The sequence below is a fragment of the Macrosteles quadrilineatus genome, unplaced genomic scaffold (assembly GCF_028750875.1).
Source record: "Macrosteles quadrilineatus isolate MER2022 unplaced genomic scaffold, UCM_ALF_1.0 Scaffold_1__1_contigs__length_201487025, whole genome shotgun sequence".
Taxonomy (NCBI): Eukaryota; Metazoa; Arthropoda; class Insecta; order Hemiptera; family Cicadellidae; genus Macrosteles; species Macrosteles quadrilineatus.
The window spans coordinates 116,434,727-116,459,261 of record NW_026542594.1 but is presented as its reverse complement, the minus strand read 5'-3'; the positions used below and the strand labels follow the sequence as shown (position 1 = coordinate 116,459,261).

The following is a 24,535-nucleotide window of genomic DNA, read 5'->3' as shown; positions in this document are numbered from 1 at the left end:
ATAATATGGCCATATACGATTTTTATGTTGATGGCTTTGTTTTTGTTTTTACGCAGACATAGTTTTCACTGAAAAAGCGCACCCTTGACAAAGCCACAAAAACTGAATGTGTGAAAAAAATGGGGTCTGGCACGTACAATCCTTCCCTCGTAAGCTTCTGTCCAGTGTACATGTGCCTTATTTAAAGTCATGGCAAAGGTAACTTTTAAGAGAAATTTCTTCTTAGTCAGATTGAAAGCATTACAGACTATTGCGTAGAATGACAGGTTGACCGGAGTCAGCCAACTTCGCTTTCATTTTGTAGGTGTCCAAGTGAGCTACAATCAATCTTGTACCATGCTTAGGTTTCTCATCAACATGATAATAAGTTCTTTTTAGCATGGGTTTATGAGGTAATTAAACTAAAGGGGTTAATGAGTAGAAAATAAAAACTCTTTATGGATACAACTGAGCGCTGTACGTCCCTTGGTAAAGAACTGAATCAAAATAAACCATTTCCTGTCGGTAAGAAATTTGACAAAACATAACCATACATTGAAACCTGTAATAAATAAATAGTGGGGTCGTATAGCTGCATATTGTGGCAGAATATTTCAGTTCTGGCAGAGAGGCTGCAATTTTAGGTGGTTATAGTATACAAGTTTCTGAACCTAAAACCGCCCAGACCCCAATTTTTAAGGACCTCGGTCGTCCGTAATGACGTCATCAAAATGGCGGCCGTAAGAGGATGCTGGGTCCCCATGAATTGGCAATAACGACCGAATGCCTGAACCGATTTTCATGAAATTTGGCACACAAGTGCTTGAATACATTATCTCGGCCTGGGTTGAAAATGGTCAAGTTTCATCAAGTCATTTCAAAATGGCGGCTGTTCAAAACTAAAAGATTATGAGGAAAATAATTGTGAATTGTTTTATACAGGTTGAGTTTTTAATGAGTTCCCCCCCCCCCCTACTTTTTTATACATTTCTTAAGATATCAACTCCGAATCACGTCAGATCATTGTAGAGTAGCAAGTACTTCATTTTGACTGGGTTAAAATTTTTAGCCGCCATCTTGGATCCGCCATATTGGATACAAAGTTATTTTTTCAAATGTAAAGGTAGGGTTGTGACCCACCGTTTCAAACAAGACTTTTACGATGAATACGATGCTGCCATTTTGAAATGACTTTATGAAACTTGACCATTTTGAACCCAGGCCGAGATAATGTAATCAAGCACTTGTGTGCCAAATTTCATGAAAATCGGTTCAGGCATTCGGTCGTTATAGCCAATTCATGGGGACCCAGCATCCTCTTACGGCCGCCATTTTGATGACGTCATTACGGACGACCGAGGTCCTTAAAAATTGGGGTCTGGGCGGTTTTAGGTTCAGAAACTTGTATACTATAACCACCTAAAATTGCAGCCTCTCTGCCAGAACTGAAATATTTTCCTGCTACCCAACCTGACTAAAAAGATAAGAGATGATGTTTTAATATGGAATTCTTAACCACCTGACCACCAAAACAGCTGTTTTTGGTGATCGACATTGTATACAACATTATTACATATTCTGAAACTACAATAAATTCCCTACAATTTATATATCTCCAAATCTGAGGTTGATTGTAAAACTGTTTTAAAAAGTTAGTTTTTAAAGTTTTAAAAATGTCATAAAAATTATGTTTTTGTAAAAAAAGTCAAAATTTTACATTCTGACGTCAATTACTCAAAAAATTTAAATTCAACTGCATATAACTATATATTTTCAGAAAGATCTTTTATTTTTCTACTAGCAGAGTACCCGTCCTTCGTACGGGGTTGGAATATAAGTATAAAATGCTTATTGCAGTTATACTTAAGCTTTGCGATTGCAATGGGTGGAGGACACAGTTTGATAAAATTTGCTTTTTTAAATTTACAGTATTCTATAGTATTACACATCTACCATAGCCATAATGTTCTACCATTTCACCAAACAATAGAGAAAAATAAATTATCAATTCGCAAAATATCACAAATTATTCATGAAATGAAAAACATAAACATAACTGTAAACAATCCTACTTTGACAGTTCTCATTGCGAATCACAGTTTTTTGTTGCTGCTTAGTTCAAATTAGCTGTTTTCATAAATGCAAAAAAAATATAGTGCTGCACCCTGTTGGTAAATCTTACAACTTTTTAATGCTTTTCCATATCATAGAACCAACTTTTTTAGTTGAAACAGCTGACTAAATTCTTTAATTCCCTTTAAATATAAATACTTATAAGGTTAACATGGGGAATTACAGAGCCACTGGGGCGGAGCCCGAAAGGATTTTTGAGATAAGAATATGCCTATATGTTAATCGGGAATGTAAGCTATCATCATGCCAAATTTCAGCCCAATCCGTCCAGTGGTTTATGCGTGATTGAACTTCAAACAAACAAACAAACAAACAAACAAACACACAAACTTTCACATTTATAATATTAGTAAGATTATGTTGTATCATATTTATTTACTGTTGATGCATACAATTTATTTCTTATATGACAAACTAATTTGGTAATTTTTCACACAAAAAATGTTTGTACATTTTGTTTAAATAATTTTATTTTTATAAGTTTCTCAAAAACATTGATATTTATACGTAGGGAATCATATTTCATAAAACCTTTATAATAAGATCAAATGTGTAAAAAAAAAATATTTTGTGGTTTTCTTGTCTTTTGAAATTTCTTATTTGCATCATCCGTAAATCTGCAAACTTTTTGCTACTACGTCTAAGCGCATTGCTAGAAATTGTTTTTTTATATCATTATATATTATCACTGAAACAGAAAACATGTATTTATATGCACAAATAACTGTTCTGTTGCATAATATATGGTACCACTAAAAAAGGGTCAAAATATACCCTCCACTGGTGAATAAAATGACTGCCACGTGTAGGGTTAAATATTCATAGAACGGTTGGTAGGTATGTGGAAATGAAGGCTATGACTTAAATAAAGAAGTACAAAAGCTGAAGTATCCATGTGGTACTTACTTTTGAGTTGTTCTTGTTGAGACTCCAAGTGAATAATCTGATTTCTTCTACAGAATTATTTATCATAGAAAGCACAGACTAAGTATGTTGGTCACCATGGATGAAGTAAAAACAAATCACTCGGATTTAATAAGTAAATATTAGTTTGTTTTGATAAATTTAATTTGCATGAATAAACATTTAAAATCTAAATTACTCGCAGAATGATATCATTGATAGTTTTAGGTGAGTGTGGAAAGTTTCTCGAGTGCAGCAAAGGCAGTTTGCACTCGTGTTTAGGGGTCTCAATCCCGGGATCCCGGTCGATTTTTGATACCTAGAAATCCCGGGATCCCTAAATATATGTTTCAGTTTTTACACGATATGGATTTACTTTCTGTAAATGTTATTACATTAATTAGAACTTCATTACAGTAGGCCTACAAGTTATTTTTAGTTTTACTTTTGACATTAAACGTAAACAACGCAATTCGTGTAGCAAACATAACATTGCAATCGGAAATTTAAGTATTATTTTTATTTAAGCCATAAAATATACCGTAACTATAAACACACAATTATAATCTCATTATTAAGATTGCTTATATTTAGGGTCTATAACTTTATCTTCTTATTTGGTTATTAGTGTGGTGATTAAATTTCTTACAATCTAAAATTACGTTTTTCATACACACGCTACTACATAAGCAGGTGGTTTATTGTTTTACAGTATCTTATATTGTTTTATTGCTGTCAGTCAAAATAACATTATTACGCTGCTACTCGTGATTTTTCCCTTTTTATCTTCAATCCATCTATTAGTGTGACGTATAGGCTACGTGCGAGTGCGGTTGCTCGTGATTTTTTTAAATGTATTTATTATATTCTAGAGTGACATATCAACATTTATACACTGTAAATAAGAAATACGGGCGATGAAAGTTCCCCGTGGTAATATTTATTTACTTAGAAAACGGAAACACTACACAGTGTAACACTGGTAAAGGCCAGTTTAAAACATTAAAGTACTTAACGAGGGGACTTCTCACTAATTTAAAATGGCCAAAAAGTTAAAAATCATAATATTATATAATCCCGGGATCGGCTGAGACGAATCCCGAAATCCCGGGATTGGATTGAAGGCCCGGGATTGAGACCCCTACTCGTGTTACACATTATATATTTCCTACAGTTACTATAAATCATATAAATAATTAGTCTTTCAAACACTGTACAAGACGTTTTGAGGTTAGGTTAAATCCAAACATTGAACGAAATGGGAAACTCTGCACCAGCTGATCGTAGTCGTAATATCTTTAAGTATTTCCAACTTGTTTTCAAGCGTACAGGGATGACGTGTATAATAAAAGCACACGGTTTTGTGTTGTTTGGTTGGAATACTGGTGTGCACCAAAGTAAAGCTTTATGTAGAATAATCTTTGTAAGGAAGCCCACTTTGTTGGGTGACTAGGAAAAAATAATTAGTTCTGTTATTATTACCCCTCAAACGTTTTTATTTAAAATCATTTTTGTAAAAAAATCCTTGTAAATGAGATTTTTAATACAGTACTAGACACAAAACTTAAAAAAGTGTAGTTTGTAAAGAATAAAGTCAATGTAGTCTGTATTTGAAGGCAGTTACTGTATTAGGTAATGATAATGGTTGGGATCTCATGACATATTGTATGCTTTCAGAGGCCTCTGGTTTGACACAACTTATGGCAACCTATTGAAAGTGGATGCCTATGGAAATATTCTAGTCTGTGTTCATGGCTTCAAGTTTCTAAAGCAGTAAGTTTAAATATTACCTCTTAATTGTTTACTGTATAGGGTAAGTGTAACATATCAGTTTCAATGACAATGTCATGTATGTATAAATCAATGTATCACAGTAGTAGGAATTGTGTCCTGTTTTAAACATTTTATTTTAAAGTGTTTATTACCTTCTTTTTTTAATTTCTTTAATACTCTTACATTTCTGTTTTCTTGTATGACTCAAAAATCCATTCAAAAAAATTTTGATTTAAATATGTAAATTTATAAAAACTTTTGTTGCATAACAAGCCACTATTGCCTATAATTAAAGAGTTTTAAAGGTTTCATTTGGTGTTTATCTTAATCTGAGTAAAATATCGTAAACCAATATGCAAGCAAATGTCCCTTGTTAGAAATTTGTTTCTTGTAAAATATTCATGTCATTACCATTAAAATGTATGATTATAACATTATCTTTTCAAACGCACTTATTATGTCATTCTACTAACCAGTATTTGTAACAATGAATCAAGAAATGATGTACAGTATTAAGAGTAGGTACTGTGCACGATGACAACATATTTAATATTTAGGAGCACTAGAACTTATGCAGAGCTAGTTCTAGCTACTCTATTGACACAAAAATAAATCTATAAATAGCATCTGAAGGTCATTTGTAAAATTGTGGGTTACAAATCACTGCATGTTCAGAATAACTTGGCCAGTAGCTTATCTTTTAGTTTAAGCATCATAAATTCAAAATAATTAAATACAGGATCCAACATTGAAATAAGTTTCAAATATATTTGGATACATTAACAATGTTATGATCTGAGATATTAACATTATATTACACATGAGTAGTTGTTACCAAGTTGAATGGAAAATCTACTACATTAGTTACGTAGTCTATTCTAACCTATTGTTTACTAAACACTTAGGTGTAAACCGTAAACCTCCATTGAGGTGTTTACAATCATTTAACACAACACACTTCGCTCAGTGGAATTTTAAAAATTCTCGTTATTTGTCATTATATCGATACATTTTAAGTAATGCTAAAAATAAGAGAATCGTTTTTATTACAATTGATATAATTTATATAACACTAATCAATGTGTAGGCGTCAATATTTTTAATTTAGTTTTCTTTGTTTTGAGAAATTAGTTAGTCTAGTGTTGTTTACTTTCCGTGATTATAATAATACTTACAATGCTAATCAAGAAGAGTGTTGGCAAGTGAGCTGAATGTTGTGTGATTTTGCAGTACAGTATAATGCAGTATGTAATTAAGTGTTTTATGTATCATTGACATGTATGTTTGCTGTCAGCAATGAAGTGTACGAACTGTACCCAAACAAGTTCCTGCAGCTGGATGAGTCCCGAGTGTATGTGCTCAACACACTGTTCAATCTACCTGAGACGTACTTGTTGGCCTGTCTGATAGACTTCTTCACAACCTCAGCAGAGTACACCCAGTGAGTACTGTAGTACCTTCACTAGATACCTAACACCTATAAAGATGTTTTCTGAAAAATTAAAAATGATTTTATTTACACACAAAATTTAACAATGTCAGTTGATTTTGGTAACAACCATACTAAGGCCTTGGTTACACGAAGCCAGTAGATGGGCAGGTTACCTGTCTTCTAGCCTGAAGAAAAGGCGGCTTTAAAGTGGACTTTTATAACAAAACCAAAACTTGACACAGGTTAAATTATTTAAAAAATCATAATATTTAATATTGAAGAAGGTTAGCGAAGCACTATAGTAATCAAATTAGTAACTTTACACAAGTGCAGTAGGTGAAAATGGTGTCTTAGTGACACAGCTTGCTACTGTGTCATAGTAACAACTTGGTACTAGAGAAATCAAGTGACTGATAATAATTTTGGTTTTACTGCACACATCAATGGCTGTCTGAATCAAACCTCTATTTTAATGATTTGTCAGTAAACTTTTGTCCTAAACATTATTTCTATCAGTCACTAAATATACAAGTAATGAGGAAAATCAAAATTGCAATACTACATGGTACAAAGTTCTTTTATGCCAGTGAGTGAATACTATCAGCAACTAGAAGCTTGAACATATTTGACCGGACTGAAGATACAGTAAACAGGGGTGCCCAGAGGGGGGTTACTGTGGGGATTTTGGGGGGATATTTTTCTGCTATCGGTCATAATAAATTTATAATATTGTATAAGCAACCCGAAAAAGTGTTTCTAAGTATTTCACTATCAAAACCAACAACATTTTGCTATTTGTAATTAAGATTACTTCTAAACATTTTAAAAACACGATTTTTCATTCAAAACCTTAACATTTACGGTAGTGTTGAATTTTACTTGCTACAAATTTCCATTTGCTTGATTGGATTTACTCTAAAATATTTCATTTGAAATATCACAAAATTATTTTCTATTTAAATAGCATTAGTTTAACAATTACTTAAGTTTGCTGCAACAGGGAGGGCCTAGAAGTGTTTAAGTAAAATGTTAATACAGTAGCCTATGTAGTTTAGTATGAAAAACATGCATTTTCCAAATTTGATCAAAATATGTTCATAAACAAGCAAACTACAACAGTTATTTGTTCTCCATAAGAATAGCATAGAGATTTTAAATTAACAATTATTTGAATTAACTCCGTAACTATTAGGTGCATAATGATGCTTCAGTATACTAAATAACTTGTTTTTTTAAGCTCTACAATATGGTTTGGAAAGAAATTGCAAAATGTTATGTTTTTAGGCCCAAAAATGGGAAAAACCAATTTTTACCCCATAAAACCCCCCATAAACCCCCGTTATCTTGGTCCAATTTTGCTGGTTCGTGAACTCGTTCTTCATAAATGTAGGTTTACACGTTTATACCAATTTTCATCAAAATCTGATAATTTTTGCTTGATTCATCGTGGTAACGGAGGAACACATATAATATGAATTTCAATGGACAGTGTTTTTGGCCTCTAGGGACCTCCAAACGTGAAAATAAATCAGCCCCAGGTCCATGTCTTAACATGAGTACTACGAACACGGTAGTTGCATATTCCCTATATGAAAAATTCACTGAAACAAACAATCATATTTTTTTACTAAACTTGGTAGTAAATTGTTAATCTATGTGATGTACTGGTAGCTCATATTTTACTTTAATGTTTCAGTGATAAGACTGGAGTTAAGAGTGGTCATTTGATCATGTCTTTCAAATCAATATTCCAAGATGTGAGAAACGCCACAGATTGGGTACACATACAGGTAGGTAAATACAGTTTTGATCTTGTTATGTCCCCTGTAGAGTATATTTGTCATCAGCAAGCATTGCTGGCAGTACAATAATGATGCAAAATTATAAGTTTCTTTTAATCATTTCATTTATGAAACTTTTTTTAAGCTTCAGAAATAGTTCAAAACAAATACGTCTTGTATTAGAACTCTATAATTTGATAGGTGAGTTCTGCATATTGATATTTAATTCACTGGTGCTTTTGCCATTTATTTTTCCATTAACTGCTTTATGCTTTTTTTATTCATTAAGTTGCTGACATACCACTAACTGAAAAGGTATTTTTTTACTGAACGTTTCATTCTATTACTCTTTGGTAGTAATAGCCTATTGTGTTCAATATAAATTTGGAAACATTGCTTAAAGCCCATTGGACAACTTAAATGAGGTCCAAGTGTCAGCTTATTGCATCTATTCATCCTTTCCATTCATACTAGACTTCTCAGGCAGTTATTGTGACAGTTTTGTCTTTGTGTTTATTCCTTATTTTTAGGAAAGAAATTGTTCAATTTTAAAATTATGCTTAGCTTGAATGTTTTTCTTTGCCTTTAGTAATGGCACCCTGGCTTGCAACCGGATAGTCAATTTATTGTGTATTTTATGTTCAATTAATATCTTTTTGTTTTAGGGAGACCTCAAATCTGAGACTGTAAAGAACCTTGATGAGTATGTCAAGAAAGATGAAAGACTGCCAGTATTTTTGAGCCGCCTTAGGGAGAGCGGAGCTAAAATCTTCCTTCTCACAAACAGTGACTACAGGTTCACTGACCACATCATGACTTATTTATTCGATTTTCCTCATGGTCCGAGAGTAAGTATTTTTTTACATGTTAATTTAAAATCCAACTTAACACAATCGAAACTTAAAACATATTATGACAAACTGTGCAGCAACCTGACAATTCCATGTCAGTAAAGTATAGATATATAGTATTCTACCAATCATCCACTTGTGGATTAATCTCGTGTAACTATAATCGCAAAATAAAAATGCATTATGCTAATTAAATGTACGTTATACAGCGACATCATGGTGTTTAGCAGGATGAGAACTTTCATCTCGTGGGCAGACTATAGAGTTACCTTTCTTTACTTCTCAAGCTGATGTGTTATCGATTGCAACCGAGGAGTTGTGTTTTTTTTTTTTTTTACTAGACCTGTATATAGGCTGTCCAATATTATTTGGTTTAAATTGGGTGAAACAAAGTTAAAAGATATCTACACTGTATTTATATTATTTTATTATTACCTAAACCTGTATTAAAGCTTACAATATGAGGCCAGTAGGCAGACAGGTTTCCTGGTTCAGTTAGTGTATTTCAAGCCATACTTACAATATGAAGCCAGTAGGCAGGCAGGTTTCCTGGTTCAGTTAGTGTATTTCAAGCCATACTTACAATATGAAGCCAGTAGGCAGGCAGGTTTCCTGGTTCAGTTAGTGTATTTCAAGCCATACTTACAATATGAAGCCAGTAGGCAGGCAGGTTTCCTGGTTCAGTTAGTGTATTTCAAGCCATACTTACAATATGAAGCCAGTAGGCAGACAGGTTTCCTGGTTCAGTTAGTGTATTTCAAGCCATACTTACAATATGAAGCCAGTAGGCAGGCAGGTGTCCTGGTTCAGTTAGTGTATTTCAAGCCATACTTACAATATGAAGCCAGTAGGCAGACAGGTTTCCTGGTTCAGTTAGTGTATTTCAAGCCATACTTACAATATGAAGCCACTAGGCAGGCAGGTATCCTGGTTCAGTTAGTGTATTTCAAGCCATACTTACAATATGAAGCCAGTAGGCAGACAGGTGTCCTGGTTCAGTTAGTGTATTTCAAGCCATACTTACAATATGAAGCCACTAGGCAGGCAGGTATCCTGGTTCAGTTAGTGTATTTCAAGCCATACTTACAATATGAAGCCAGTAGGTAGGCAGGTGTCCTGGTTCAGTTAGTGTATTTCAAGCCATACTTACAATATGAAGCCAGTAGGCAGGCAGGTGTCCTGGTTCAGTTAGTGTATTTCAAGCCATACTTACAATATGAAGCCAGTAGGTAGGCAGGTGTCCTGGTTCAGTTAGTGTATTTCAAGCCATACAATATGAAGCCAGTAGGCAGGCAGGTGTCCTGGTTCAGTTAGTGTATTTCAAGCCATACTTACAATATGAAGCCAGTAGGTAGGCAGGTGTCCTGGTTCAGTTAGTGTATTTCAAGCCATACAATATGAAGCCAGTAGGCAGGCAGGTGTCCTGGTTCAGTTAGTGTATTTCAAGCCATACTTACAATATGAAGCCAGTAGGTAGGCAGGTGTCCTGGTTCAGTTAGTGTATTTCAAGCCATACTTACAATATGAAGCCAGTAGGCAGACAGGTTTCCTGGTTCAGTTAGTGTATTTCAAGCCATACAATATGAAGCCAGTAGGCAGGCAGGTGTCCTGGTTCAGTTAGTGTATTTCAAGCCATACTTACAATATGAAGCCAGTAGGTAGGCAGGTGTCCTGGTTCAGTTAGTGTATTTCAAGCCATACAATATGAAGCCAGTAGGTAGGCAGGTGTCCTGGTTCAGTTAGTGTATTTCAAGCCATACTTACAATATGAAGCCAGTAGGCAGGCAGGTGTCCTGGTTCAGTTAGTGTATTTCAAGTCACCTGAGGAAACCTACCTGCTTTACTGGCCTCTTGTTAACTCACTTTCAATGATTAATGATTAGATGACAAATTGACTTAAATTATAAAATTTGACAACTACTAATGTTTTTTTTTTTTCAGCCTGACGAACCACACAGGAACTGGAAGACATACTTTGATGTGATTGTAGTAGATGCAAGGAAGCCTCTATTTTTTGGAGAAGGCACAATCCTACGACAAGTGGACACCACGACAGGTGCTTTGAGGCTGGGTACCCACATGGGTCCCTTACAGAGAGAACAAGTCTATTCTGGCGGTGAGTCTAGCAACACTTTTAGTGATAATAGGGAAAATTAGAATGTGATTAGACGTTATTCTATTGACATTCTTGAGACTCTCTCATTCCAAGAAAACAACTATTAAAAAAACTAGCGTGCCTGTTGCTCGAAATCGAGCAATTGTCAAGTACCGCTATTATACAGGCGTTATTTAAAACTTCAGTGATAACAGTCATAAATTTCTATTTCAATAAGTTAAAAAGACTCAAAGCTTTTGTAACTAATTGAAATACTCACTCTATTAATAACGGGTTGAAATAATAAACACTTATTGTAAAAATGTTCATTTTTTAGAAGCCGGCCTTACTTTTTAGTGTTTTATACAAATGTTTCCCTACTTATAGCTGTTAACATTTCTTGCATGTATTCATTTGATCTGACATTTAGGTAGGTTTTCTTTACTATTGTGACTGTGAAACATGATTTGTATACTCTTCATGATTTTTTTACTTGCAAAAATAAGTTGCATAGCAGAACTGGTAAAAATTATTCACCTCTCCAAGTGATTTTGTATCTGGATTCCTTACTGTTGGACCAGGCCTCTCTTATAGTCTTCTCATACGTATAAGATTTCCTCTTAACCTCCTCCTGCTTTCAATATTTCTTCTTTAAACTCAAGGAATTTTCTGTTCCTCCAACAAAAGTGATTAACTGTTTGGATTGGTCTATAACCTCCTGAATATTACAATTACAAACATTAATATTTACTCCTAAGAAGCTGGTGCAGGGTTGCCACCAGCCATGAAAACCTTGAAAAGCTTGAATTATGCATGAATTCTTGTAACCATGAAAAAAAAACATGGATTATGCATGAATTTCTCCATTGAACCATGAATTTAAAAATCGGGATTAATTATTCAATCAGTACAGTTAAATTTGCCAAATAAAATTTTTTTGTATATTTAAAAACAGTTCATAGAAACCAACACCAAGAGAATACTGTCTGGAGATTAACATGTTCCACGATCAGAAACAAACACTTAAGTCTTTCCGAACACTTAATATGGTTCGAAAAATCATTAGTAGGCCAACTCCCGCGTATGGATAAAGGGACTTGAATCACAAAAACAGAAGTTTTAGACCATGCTCGGAATTGAAACGGGGTGTGCAATAAAACAAATTTTTAGCTTTGTGGATAAACCAATCATATCTTAGTACGTTGTGTCATAAGATAAACCAGTAAACTTAAAGGATATTTTATGACATTCATGTGGAGGGATAAAACCGGACTTTTTTTGGCCAGGTGTGCGGTATCTTTGTTCCGGTATGTTTATTCCGGTGGAAAGACTGAAGTAGACCTACACTTATATATAGATATTTTACAATTCTTCCCCAATGTGTCAGTATTAGCTGGACCCGTTTTGTTTTCCACTTTGTTTTGAATGTATATTTATAAATCACTCTAAAATAGTTAAATTTCATGTATGAAAGGTTATTCAATAGTAACACGCAAAGAAACTGCCTCTTTAATGTCAATTTCTGAAATCAGCAAAAATCAATTGTGTTGAAATTATATGACAAATCAACCATGAATTTTTTTTCAACTGCCCATGAAAACCATGAATTCTGCATGGATTTTTTGATCTCACTATGGTGGCAACCCTGTAGTGAGTTTCTTTTTATATACAGCTGTTTTTTTGTTTTTAAATTTGTTCAATGTAATTCTTCTGGCGAAAACCCGACCTTTGAAAGGGTCTCGTGCCCTTAAGGGTAGGAACTTATAAAATCTAAAACCCTTATGCAAAACTACGAATTGGGCCGAATCTTATGACACCTTAAACATTGAAATTGGTCAACCCTCACGTATTAATATAAGAGATGTTTGTTCAGAACACAGAGCCTAAGACAAGTATTCCTATTTTCCTCCATGTTAAATTCTCTTTAAATGTTCTTGATAAATATTTCAATGTTAGACTTTTTCAAGTTGGTCAATATTTACTTTAAAACATTTTTCTATATCAATATCGTTAACTATACGTGCACATAATAATTTCAAAATTATTTATCCTTTTGTCTAAAATAATAGTCACATGAATGTATACTGGTACATCAATGAATAAATCCATTCAAAACTTCAACTTTGCCTAAACAACGTACATAATTGTAAAACAAATATAGAACCTTCTGTAGTGTACCAGCTGGTGTTATTGTCATGTGTTTTAATATCTATTAATTGTTGAAATGTTTGCGCCACACTACACTGTTTTGACAAACTTCCCACGCAAGGATCTAGTCCAGAAAACAGCTGTTTGCCATCAGCTTAATCAAATGGGGTTTCATTACGTACTACTGTACTGTAATGAGTTTTACCGGACACCAACCAGCTGATTATATACTGTATTTGATAATGAGTGAGAGTGGTTAGTTTATAAACAAAAAAAAAAACCTCTCTTAGAGATTATGACTAGTGATTATTAGTCCTTTAGTCGGTGGTGATATATAACGATTTTTACGGATTTAGTAGTATGGTGTAAAATATCGTATGTCCAAAATGTGTTTACCGGACTCGTATGGTAATCCCGTACTCGACTTTGTCTCGCACGGGAACAACCACACTCGTCTGGTAAACACCTATTTTCAGGACTAGTAACACAATATACTATTACAATCCAGTTAGTTTGATTAACATGTTGGATATACAATAAAAATCTTCACTTTTAGAGTTACTTATGTTCTTTACACTATTTTTTATGGTTGTGAAAGAAATTTCACTCCATTTGAAACCTTCACTCCATAACTGTAACCTGTTTACCTACTACTAAATATAGCTGCCAATAAGTTAAATGATTCCAAAACTAAGTTTAAAATCATACTAAAGAGGACCCTATAATTTATTTTATTAAAGTTTTGTCAGGAACAGTACACTTTCTAAATATGTTTATAGGTTTATTTCAAAGATGTTTTTTACAGCAAAGTCAACAAATACAAATTTCCGAAATAATATTGTTTAATTGTTACCGTAATATGTGGTTCCAAATTTGCATATTGGCATACATTGCATAATAGCAAACATTTGCTATTGGTTCGAAAGAAGATGAAGAAATTGACCAGCATATGATACTAAATACTGTGCAAAACCTGCTTTCAGTAATCCCTTTAATCACACAATGTTTAAGAAGATATTTACACAATTTTTAATGTCTATTAATCATCCATAGGCTCTAATACCATAGTAAAAAGAGATTTTAACCTATATTTATAGGGTTCATTTTGTTGATATAAGCTGTAAATAAGTCGTTATTGTTGAGTGACTATTACTTTTATTATGGCTAAATTATACATAATACCATAAAATATGATATATCACCCCTTATTTTCGGTGAGTCGGTGGCTCAGTTGGTAGCGTCTTGGACCTCGGGCCCAAGGCGGCGATGTCGTGGGTTCGGATCCTGGTCATTGCCACAAACATTTTATCAGTACAGTTCACCTTTGTACTGTACCGGCTGACCCCTTGCTTTGCTGGATACGTTCCACGCACAGATCTGTAGTCTATGTGGATGGGAAAAATGCAAGGATAAGAGAGGGCGCCAACCTCTTAAAAAAAAAAAACTAATTTACAAGATTCTTTATTTACAGGATCATGTGATGTATTCACGGAATTGATCGGAGCAAAAGGTAAAGATGTCCTATATGTTGGGGACCACATTTTCGGTGACATCCTCAAGTCAAAGAAGATCAGAGGGTGGCGCACATTCCTCATTGTACCAGAGCTTATCCAGGAACTGCATGTGTGGACAGACAAGTGTCAACTGTTTGCTGAACTGCAGGGTCTGGACATTGTGTTGGGCGACTTGTACAAGTGAGCACCTATCATACTTGTGTTAATAAATTCAAAACATTTAAGTTATCATCTTGAATGGGATTTGCTATCATTTGGAAAATTAAATAAACTCTAAATGTGAACCAATCAAGAACTAATTAAATAAATAATTGCTTATTGCAGTTCACAGAAGGAGTGTCATATAAGTTATAGCTGAAATATTCCATTTATTCATTAATGCAAAACACGAATAAAAAAGTGTTTGCAATGTTTAAAACAAAAACCCTTGAAAGAATTAAATTTTTTAGCGAATTTTCCATGGGTAATACTCCTATTATGCTATTGTAGGTCTCACGGTAAGACCTGGACCCGACACAGATTTACTTTTTCGCTTTGAGGTCCCCAGAGGCCAAAGACACCATCCGTTCAAATTCATATATATATTTCTATATATAAAATATTTATTTATTTTATAAGTGTTCGTTAGCACGATAACTCAGGCAAAAATGAGCCGATTTAGATTAAATTTGGTATAAACTTGTAAACATACATCTATTTTAACGAGTTTGTGAATCAGCATGATCAGACTATGGGGGCGGGTTAATGTGGGGTTTCATGAGATAAAAATGGGTGTTTTCAATTTTTTATCCTAAAAACATAAAATTTTTTAATTTCTTTCTGTTTTGTAGAGCTAATAAAAAACAAATGTCTAATGGTTACGGAAAAAATTCAAAAAATGTAAATTTAAAAATACCATGTATTTCTTATGCATATAAAATAAACAGTTGTAGCTTGCTTGGACATATTTTAATGAAATTTAGAAAATTTGACTACTTCATTACTAAGCTATCAATATTTCAATAACAGACACACCTTTTTTTCTTTCCTGTAGCAGCAAACCTAAGTAGATACCCATTAAAATTAATGGTACTTAAATAAGAAATAAATCTGATGGGAATAATTTACTGAACCTCCAGCCATGTAGATGGAAATTCACTTAGTCTGCAGGTTTGCTTCGGTGGCGGTATTGTTATTTTGTAATTTTGGGGTCCATCCAAGCATTCCAGGCTTCATACAAGAATGGATTTATCAATACTTACTTAGTCCAAAGAAGTGTATACATAAAATCATATTGTTTGTTTATGTAATTGATTTGATTATAAGCTTGAGTCTGCTAGGAAACAAACATACAATTTAAAATGGAAAGATGCCAATTTCCGTTAGCTTTGTCATTTGCAATGACAATCAACAAAGCACAAGGGCAATCACTTAAAAGAGGAGCACTGTTCTTAACCAGACCAGTTTTCAGTCATGGGCAACTACCGGTATTTGTTGCTTTAAGTAGAGAATAGAGATACATATTTTGATTGTGTACGCATATTCACTACGGAAAATTCTTACCAGCGTAATCTTCCTGAAGGCGATTTCACGACTAAAACCGTAGTATTCAAGTACTTTTGTGAATAAAATATATTTTTTTGTGTTTGTTTTTTAAGGGGTTTTTCAAGAAGCATTTTTATGTGTTTCAAATGTGCTGCATGTTGGTTTTATTAAATGTATTTTAAAATCTTTTAAAAAATAACTATAAAATACTTTATAACTTATTAATTACTAAATACAAGCCATATTGGCTTTTGTGGCTTGGAATTGTATGTGTTTTGTAAATTTGTATAAAAAAAAAAATATATATATATATAAGACATATGGAGCTAGAAAATTGATGGACTGCAACTTTAATTCAATAAAAATTACATACATTTTGACGTTCAAGGAGCAACAAGACTCATTGTTATTTGAAAGGGACTCAACACAAAGTTGTAAATATTTGTTGTAGAATGAAAAAGCTATAAATATTGTTTTGATACAGAACAAGCACTGTAAAAGATTTACCCAAAACAATACCTCAAATAATATGTTAAAATATAACTTGCACCAATGCTTGTACTTTTAAGAACTCAGCATGAAAAACTTAACATTAATTATTTTTTTCAGAAACTTAGATAGTAGCACAAAAGAGAAACCAGACATTTCCAAAGTTAGGAACGCCATCAGAGAAGTTACCCACAAGATGGATATGTCTTATGGCCTGCTTGGAAGTCTGTTCCGCTCAGGCTCCAGGCAGACATTTTTCTCGTCACAAGTTGTCCGCTATGCAGACCTTTACGCTGCCACACTGCTCAACCTCCTCTACTACCCCTTCAGCTACATGTTCCGAGCACCGCCAATGCTGGTGAGTAATTAAGGTTTTAATTGGCCTAAACTTTAATTTCTATTTAAACAAGTAACGGGTACACGCTGCAGAATACGTCTCACAAGAGATTTATATGAGTGGAAGCAGGTCTTTGTAAGTATCATAGTAAAATTATCAATTTAACCTCCACATAATGCAAGAGGCAAAGAGTTCCTAAATGACTCTGAAATGTCGTTCATATTTAAATAATGTTCTATTTATTGTAACAATTTTATTAATTGGATTTTTTATTTGTATTACTTTGGTTACAGCTTCGTTTGTTTTTACTAGAAGTGGTTATAAATATGTTTTCATCATACTGATGGTAAAAAAACTCTATTTTCAGTTGTTCAGTTCTTTGCAGCTCCACAAAATTTGGCTTAGTTGTGCCCAAAATAGTCTCTGTTTGCTTGAAACATTTCAAATGATTTAAAACTAATTTCTTTGCCACAGATGCCTCATGAATCAACAGTAGCTCATGAACAACGATTTGCAATGGAGACTCCAGTGATTTCCCGATCGAGGACTTTCTCCATCATCGAAGAAACCGAAACTAATGTTACCAAACGTAACCATCGAGTAAGTATTCTACATTAAAAATGGCATGGTTAGGTTGTTTGATTACCAATTAATTTTCAGGGATGGAATTAAAATCCAAGGAGGGTTCCAGGTTCAAAACTCAAAATTACCAGTACAAAACTTGCCACTCAAAAAATCAAAGATTGCTAATTATTTGTACCTATTAGTACATAAAAAGGCCCAAAAATAAGAACAGTTTCAAGAAGAAATGTGTTCAACATTTTGAAAACAAGGTTAAGATTACTAAAATATAAAAATCAAATTTAAAAAATTAGCAAACATGCATCATTAAACAAATTACAAAAAAATCTAAACAATAATTAAATGGTGACATCAAAAACGAGAAACAAAATGACGGAATAACTAGCCAAAAACAATATGATGCAAGTTTCATTTTGTACAATGGTATTGTCCATTTATGTTCACAATCTCGTAAAAATAATATTTTACGTTTGATCTTTGTTTTTAGTTTCAGTTTTATTTATGATAAGCACAGGCATTAAATATCAAAGAATTTAAAATCTGGAATTCAAATTCTGAAAATTGAGTCACGAATCCAAAACATCATTTCAAATGTGATCAAATACATCAGTGGACTTTATGTAAAAATCTGTTCTTAATCTTTCAACTGTTTATGCAAGAATGACAGCAATGTTGTGAGGAGGTCTCATGATCGCGGCAAATTCTGCGATATTTCTTGCGATTGTGGTTACATCTGTGATGATTTCCCTTGCTTTCTCTCACGGCTACGCCAGAATAGGAGTAACGTTGTGAGCATCTCACAAGATCAAAGCAAAATATGTTGGTATTATAGATAACAGCATGTGATGTTTTCTTGCGGTTTCTTGCAAAATCTGTTTAACTTTAAATTTATCGGCGATCCATCTCATCACCCAGGACTATTTTTCGTTACTGAGCCCACATCTGTGATCATTCCTTACGATCATGGCAACATTGGTGATAGTTCCCAGTTTGCATTGTACCATGGAGTAAAACGAGGAAAATCTGTGAATTTGAGCAAATTTTTGGCGGTTTTTTTTAACTTTATTTTCTCAGTTCTTTTAAAAATTACAAGCATACAATTCAAAGATTTTTTTTCCAGTTGACAAGCCGGCTGATAACCTTGGTTGTTTTATCATTAAGATAATTAAGGATAAAGTTTATCGGACGGTGTACAAACTAGCTCTCTCCTTCACTGAGAGCCTCATTGCTTACATTCTGTTGTAACTTCTTTAAGACTGTACAATATTTTATTAATATCTATTTTTACTATCATATGTTTTTCTATTGTTTTTGTTTTGTAAACATTCATGAAATAGAATTTGTGTTGAGTGGATATGTGTGTTTCAATTAATTATTTTATAATTAATTAGAGTCAAATTGGCAACAAGTGTGAAAATCAACTAGCCACTGTAAAATTCAACACATTTACTTTTCAAAATTACATTCAATTTCTAGATTCAAGATACACTAATATTTTATACAGTTCAAACTATAATGGATGCACAACAGTTCACCTTCCTTCTAAACACATTCAATGAACGACAAAAAGCACTTGTACGTGAGATGTCAAACATGTTTCAAGCTCAAATTCAAACGATTGTTACATCAATTGGAAAAACCAGAGAAGAATGCTCTCAGTCTACAATGTCAAATGTTGCTATATTCCAAAACTTCAATGCCAAACAAGAAAAGTTTACCTGCTATTTGGAACGTTTCGAAAACTATTATACAATGAAAGGTTTGACTGACAAGAAGAAAATTGCTCAGCTCTTGTGTAATTCTATAGGTAGTGAACATTATAACAACCTATCTGCATTTTTTTTGTCCAGACAAGCCACTCAAATCATTAGATTATGAAACTCTGTTGAATGACTTCAAGAAACTATTGACTCCAAAGAAAAGTGTTGTTGTTGCTCAACATTATTTCTTAATATCTTTCAAAAAGAAAACCAGTCAATTTCAGAGTTTGTGGCTGACCTCAGACGTGATCTTCAAGAACGTGAATTTGCAGTTGGCTCCAACGATGAATGTGGAACATCTGTGTCAATTGCTGATGTTTTCTTGCGGGCACAGTTTATACGAGGATTGAAGGACAATTGGCTAAGGGAACACATTTTACAATCCGTGTATACAAAGTTTGATGACATTCTACAGAAAGCTATTGCTCTTGATGCATCAAAGGTTGAAAGCAAAGAATTTCACCAACATGCATGTTCTAACAACTTTAATGTGGATTCCGCTGGAGTGCTTAAAATTACAAGGTCTCCCAGACGATCCCACCAGTTCTCTAACAATCGCTCATCTAACAAGACATCTCTCAACTGGAAACAACGTTCAAATAACAAAAGACCTGACTTCAATGCCCTCGGAATAGAAGGCCTCTGTCTTAGACGTGGAAGTAGCAAACACATTGCTGCAAATTGTAACAAACAAAACACAAGTATAAACTCCAATGTGGGGAGTGTTTAAAACGAGGACATGTCTTTGCGGTCTGCATAACTACACTGATATCAAGGACTAAGAAATCAACATCATAGTTAAATTCAACCAACAACCTACATTCAGGATCAAATGATGACGATTATTCAAGTGACGACTCTGATAACGGAGTGCACAAAATTGATTCAATCTACCAGAACTTTGATGTCGTAGATTTATTTTAAGTTGGATATGATTTAGACAAGTACATTGTTTCTGTCACTATAAATGGAAGATCACAATGTTTTGAAGTTGACAGTGGGGCTAAATTTTCTCTCCTTGCAAAGAATGACTTTGAACGTCTACATCTTAATGTACCTGTAGAACCATCAAGGCTAGCTTTCCGTTCATACTCTGGAGACATAATCAAACCAGAGGGAAAGGTATCAGTTTCTGTATCATACAAGGGTAAACAGTTCAAAGATGACCTTCACATCGTCCCTTCAGGTCATGACGCACTTCTAGGGCGCCAATGGATCCGAGGACTGGGTATTTAACTGTGTGAAATTGACGCTGAAATGAACCGACTAGCTACTGTCCTTCATTTACAACCAGTAAATTCAGTTTAGGAACTGTTTGAAAAATTTGCGCCAATTTTCGAGCCAAAAATCGGATGCGTTCCAAACTTTACAGTATCATTACATCTTCGACCAGGAGCAAAGCCTATTTTCAATCGTGAACTGAACGTACCTCGTGCTCTTATTGATCAGGTCAACAAGGAACTATATTTACTTGAAAATGAAGGAATCATTTCACCTGTTACGTCAAGTGATTGGGGGTCACCACTAGTCGTGATACCTAAGGCAGATGGAAGTGTTCGTCTCTGTGTCTACTACAAATGTGGTATGAATGAATCAATGAATGAATAGTCCAGGCAAACCATCCTATTCGAAAAATTGACGATGTACTCGATAGTTTGAGAGGATCTCGTTACTTTTGTAAACTTGATCTGTACAAGCTTATCTGCACCTCAAGGTCGACGAAGAGTCCAGTACTATCCAGACAAAGTCAACACACCATGGAACATATCGTGTCAATCGTCTAAGCTTCGGAATAAAGACAGCCCCTTCTGAATTCAACCGAATTCTTACACAAAATTTGAAGGGATTGCCTAAAACCGAGGCCTACTTTGATGACATAATTTGCCATGGTTCAACAATGGATGAGTGCAAAAGAAGTGTCCATGCCTGCAGGGCCGGATTTAGCATTTTGGCGCCCCTAGGCCCAAATAATTTTCCGCCCCCTAGTCTGGTCACAGATAACATACCCATAGGCCTAAGTTAATTGCTTGAATAACTTACCACTCCTCGTCGGAATTTTACCATTGCAAGTTTTTTGAAGAATTGACTCGTTTAGCCTTAACAAAATGTCGTCTTAAACACTTTTGAGACACTCCTGGTAATATTACAAGAAATTAAAACACACATCATAGAACTAACCCTAAAATAATAGAAACAACGTCAAAACTAATGTCCAGTGTCACCAACGTGAACTAGACATGAAAAAAAATTGAATTTACAATGTGATAGGAAGTCGACTTGAGTTATATTTAATCTATGGTGGTACTGCATCTAGGTTATATTTCCAAAGCAAAACAGAGCAATATTCCGGCCAACCATATCGATCCTTAGGTCTGAGGAGAAAATTACAGGATTAATGGTGCTTTGGAGGGTATTGAGTTTGTTGAAATCCTGTTGCAAACTGAGATTAATATTTTTTCATTAATTTTAAAGATAAATTAATATTTTTTTAAATATACAATGCAACGTATTATATATTTTAACTTGATCCTGCAGATTGTTGTAAACTAATCAAAAGATTAGTCAATAACTTTTGTTTTGTGAGTTATTTGTTTTTTGTGTTTGGTGTAACAGTGTCTAGCACGCATGCACCCCTAATCACTCAGATCAGTAGTGCAAGGCCAGCTAGTGGCAGTGCAGTAGCAACACGATGCATACCGCTCGGGCGCTCGTCAACATCCCTACAACCTACTCCTATACCAATGTTGTAACGAAATTGATGCGTAATTCTGAAAAATAGTTTAAATCTTCTAACAATTATTTCTTCCTATGAACTTCAGAATCAGAATGCTTTATTAGCTAGAGTTTTTCTTTATAATCTTGACTATTTATTTTTATTTTTAGATATTAAAAAAAATTCCTCTCGGCCTTGCGCCCTCTGGGAGCTCGCGCCCATAGGCCCGGGCCTACCGGGCCTATTGGGAAATCCGGCCCTGCATGCCTGTCTTCAACGACTCTCAGACTTTGACTTACAAATAAACAAACAGAAGTGTTCATTTTTTCAAGAACAAATAGAATATCTAGGTCGAGTGGTGGAGTTAAACAAAATAAAGAAATCTCCTACCAAAGTTCAAGCTATTAAAGAAATGTTACGTCCATCAAAAGTTGAAGAATTATGACGATTCTTAGGAATGGTTTCTTACTACTCTCGTTTCATTCCAGATGCTTCAACTGTCACTTTTCCTTTACGATGTTTGTTACGCAAAAATAAGAAATGGGACTGGACACCAGAATGTGAAAAGGCTTTTCAACAAATCAAAACTGAGCTCTGCAGTAACAGGATACTCTTACCTTTCGATCCAAAACTACCGTTAGTCCTCACCACAGACGCTTCACCTGCTGGACTAGCTGCAGTTCTTAGCCACTTAATAGATGGAACTGAGAGACCAATTGCTTACGCCTCACGTTCACTCACTGATGCCGAATGTAACTATAGTCAACTAGACCGGGAAGCATTGGCCATAGTTTTTGGTGTCTCCCATTTCTATTATTACAGTAGAACATCGGTTAACCGAGCCTCGCTTAACCGAGACTCCGGGTTAACCGAGGCCGTCCTCGAACGATTTTTTTTATTTAAAAAGCAAAAGAAACACGCACAAACTACGTACAGTAATGAGCGTTTGGGTGCTCCTTTTATCGCAATACGCACGCTAGCCTGCAATGCGTTAAAACTACTCTACAGTAAAATGTTGGCAACTGTTGTGTTTCCTCGGCCAAATATTTGCGTAGCTTAGCGCTTATCTTTGCCGAATGCATACGGCACTGTCACCCGACACCGCTCGCCAGAGCAGCTGCAGGTGTTGTAACCCGACACCGCTCGCCACCGGACCAATGCGAACTGTTTCAATGCCGAGACGCGACTGAGACACTCGCTCTCCCCACCACCCCGATTCGACAAAAGTTTTTTTTTACAGCGATGAATCTGATGGGGCGACTGAGAAAATATCACATACAGAAGGTCTAAGAATGATCGAGGGAGCACTGGCATCAATGAGCTATAATTCTAACTGGAGAAAGCACTGAATGTCAAAGATGCGTGTCGCCAGCCGCCATGTTTGCGTGAGGTGTGAGTTAAAATGAAGCCATGTTATTGGATGAAAAAACTCACTGCTATGCAAACCTAGTTATAGAAGCCATGTTATTGGATGAAAAAACCTGCTGCTATACCAACCTAACAAAATCAGCGACACGCTTTTGACAGACTTCTGCAATGGCAGTGCTACCTCCAGTTATAATTTTAGCTCAGTGACTGGCATACATTGAACAACAAGAAACCGCAACAACAAACGATTTAGTTTGGCTGCGACGCTGGCGCAACAGGGCGGCTAGCCTAAGATCCTCTAATCTAAGTCAAAAAACAATAACTGATTTCTTTGGGAAAAAAGATTAGCTTACTTTGTTTATTTTTGTACAATGTACAGTAAATTAATTTTCATTTCTTTGATTTAATTTTGTAAACAGGAATACTGTACTGTAACTAAACTTCTGTACATTGTGTAGCCTATATAAATAGGCTACAGACGCTTCACCTGCTGGACTAGCTGCAGTTCTTAGCCACTTAATAGATGGAACTGAGAGACCAATTGCTTACGCCTCACGTTCACTCACTGATGCCGAATGTAACTATAGTCAACTAGACCGGGAAGCATTGGCCATAGTTTTTGGTGTCTCCCATTTCTATTATTACTTATTCGGGACTCAATTTCAACTTGTAACAGATAATCAGCCCATATCTAGGATCTTCAGGCATGACAAGGCTCTACCATAAATGACTTCAGCTCGTTTGCTCAGATATGCATCATATCTGTCAGGTTTCAATTACAAGTTGGTGTTCAAAAAGGGCATGGAAAACGTGGATTGTCTTTCAAGAGCTCCTCTTACACAGACTCAAAAATTGGAAAGACAAGAAAATTTGAAAAGAGGTACATCAAATCTGCAGCCAAGCTATTTTTTCAAATTTCAAGACATGAAATCACAGCTGAGAGTATCAAGAATGAGACAGCCAAAGATCCAGTGCTCTCTAAGATTTTGAAAGACCTACTCACTAATTTACTTGATTCTGACTTTACTTTGGTCGAAAACATTATTTTCCGGGGAGAAAGAGTTTACATTCCATCACTACTTAGAAACAAGATTCTAAATAAACTTCACGAAAGTCATCTTGGAATCACAAAAATTAAACAGCTAGCACGGCG

At 34.7% G+C, this 24,535-nt stretch overlaps 1 protein-coding gene across 2 annotated transcripts in view; it reads left to right on the top strand.

Annotated features, from left to right (window-relative positions):
• Positions 1–24,535, top strand: part of LOC128983726 (cytosolic purine 5'-nucleotidase) — a 91,210-nt gene that overhangs the window by 65,389 nt on the left and 1,286 nt on the right. For both annotated transcript variants that reach the window (XM_054403128.1, XM_054403129.1), the window contains exons 4-11: positions 4,693–4,788; positions 6,083–6,229; positions 7,917–8,010; positions 8,667–8,849; positions 10,794–10,968; positions 14,567–14,789; positions 16,743–16,980; positions 17,434–17,559. In XM_054403128.1, coding sequence (XP_054259103.1) covers positions 4,693–4,788; positions 6,083–6,229; positions 7,917–8,010; positions 8,667–8,849; positions 10,794–10,968; positions 14,567–14,789; positions 16,743–16,980; positions 17,434–17,559 — 1,282 coding nt within the window. The remainder of the gene's footprint in view (positions 1–4,692; positions 4,789–6,082; positions 6,230–7,916; positions 8,011–8,666; positions 8,850–10,793; positions 10,969–14,566; positions 14,790–16,742; positions 16,981–17,433; positions 17,560–24,535) is intronic.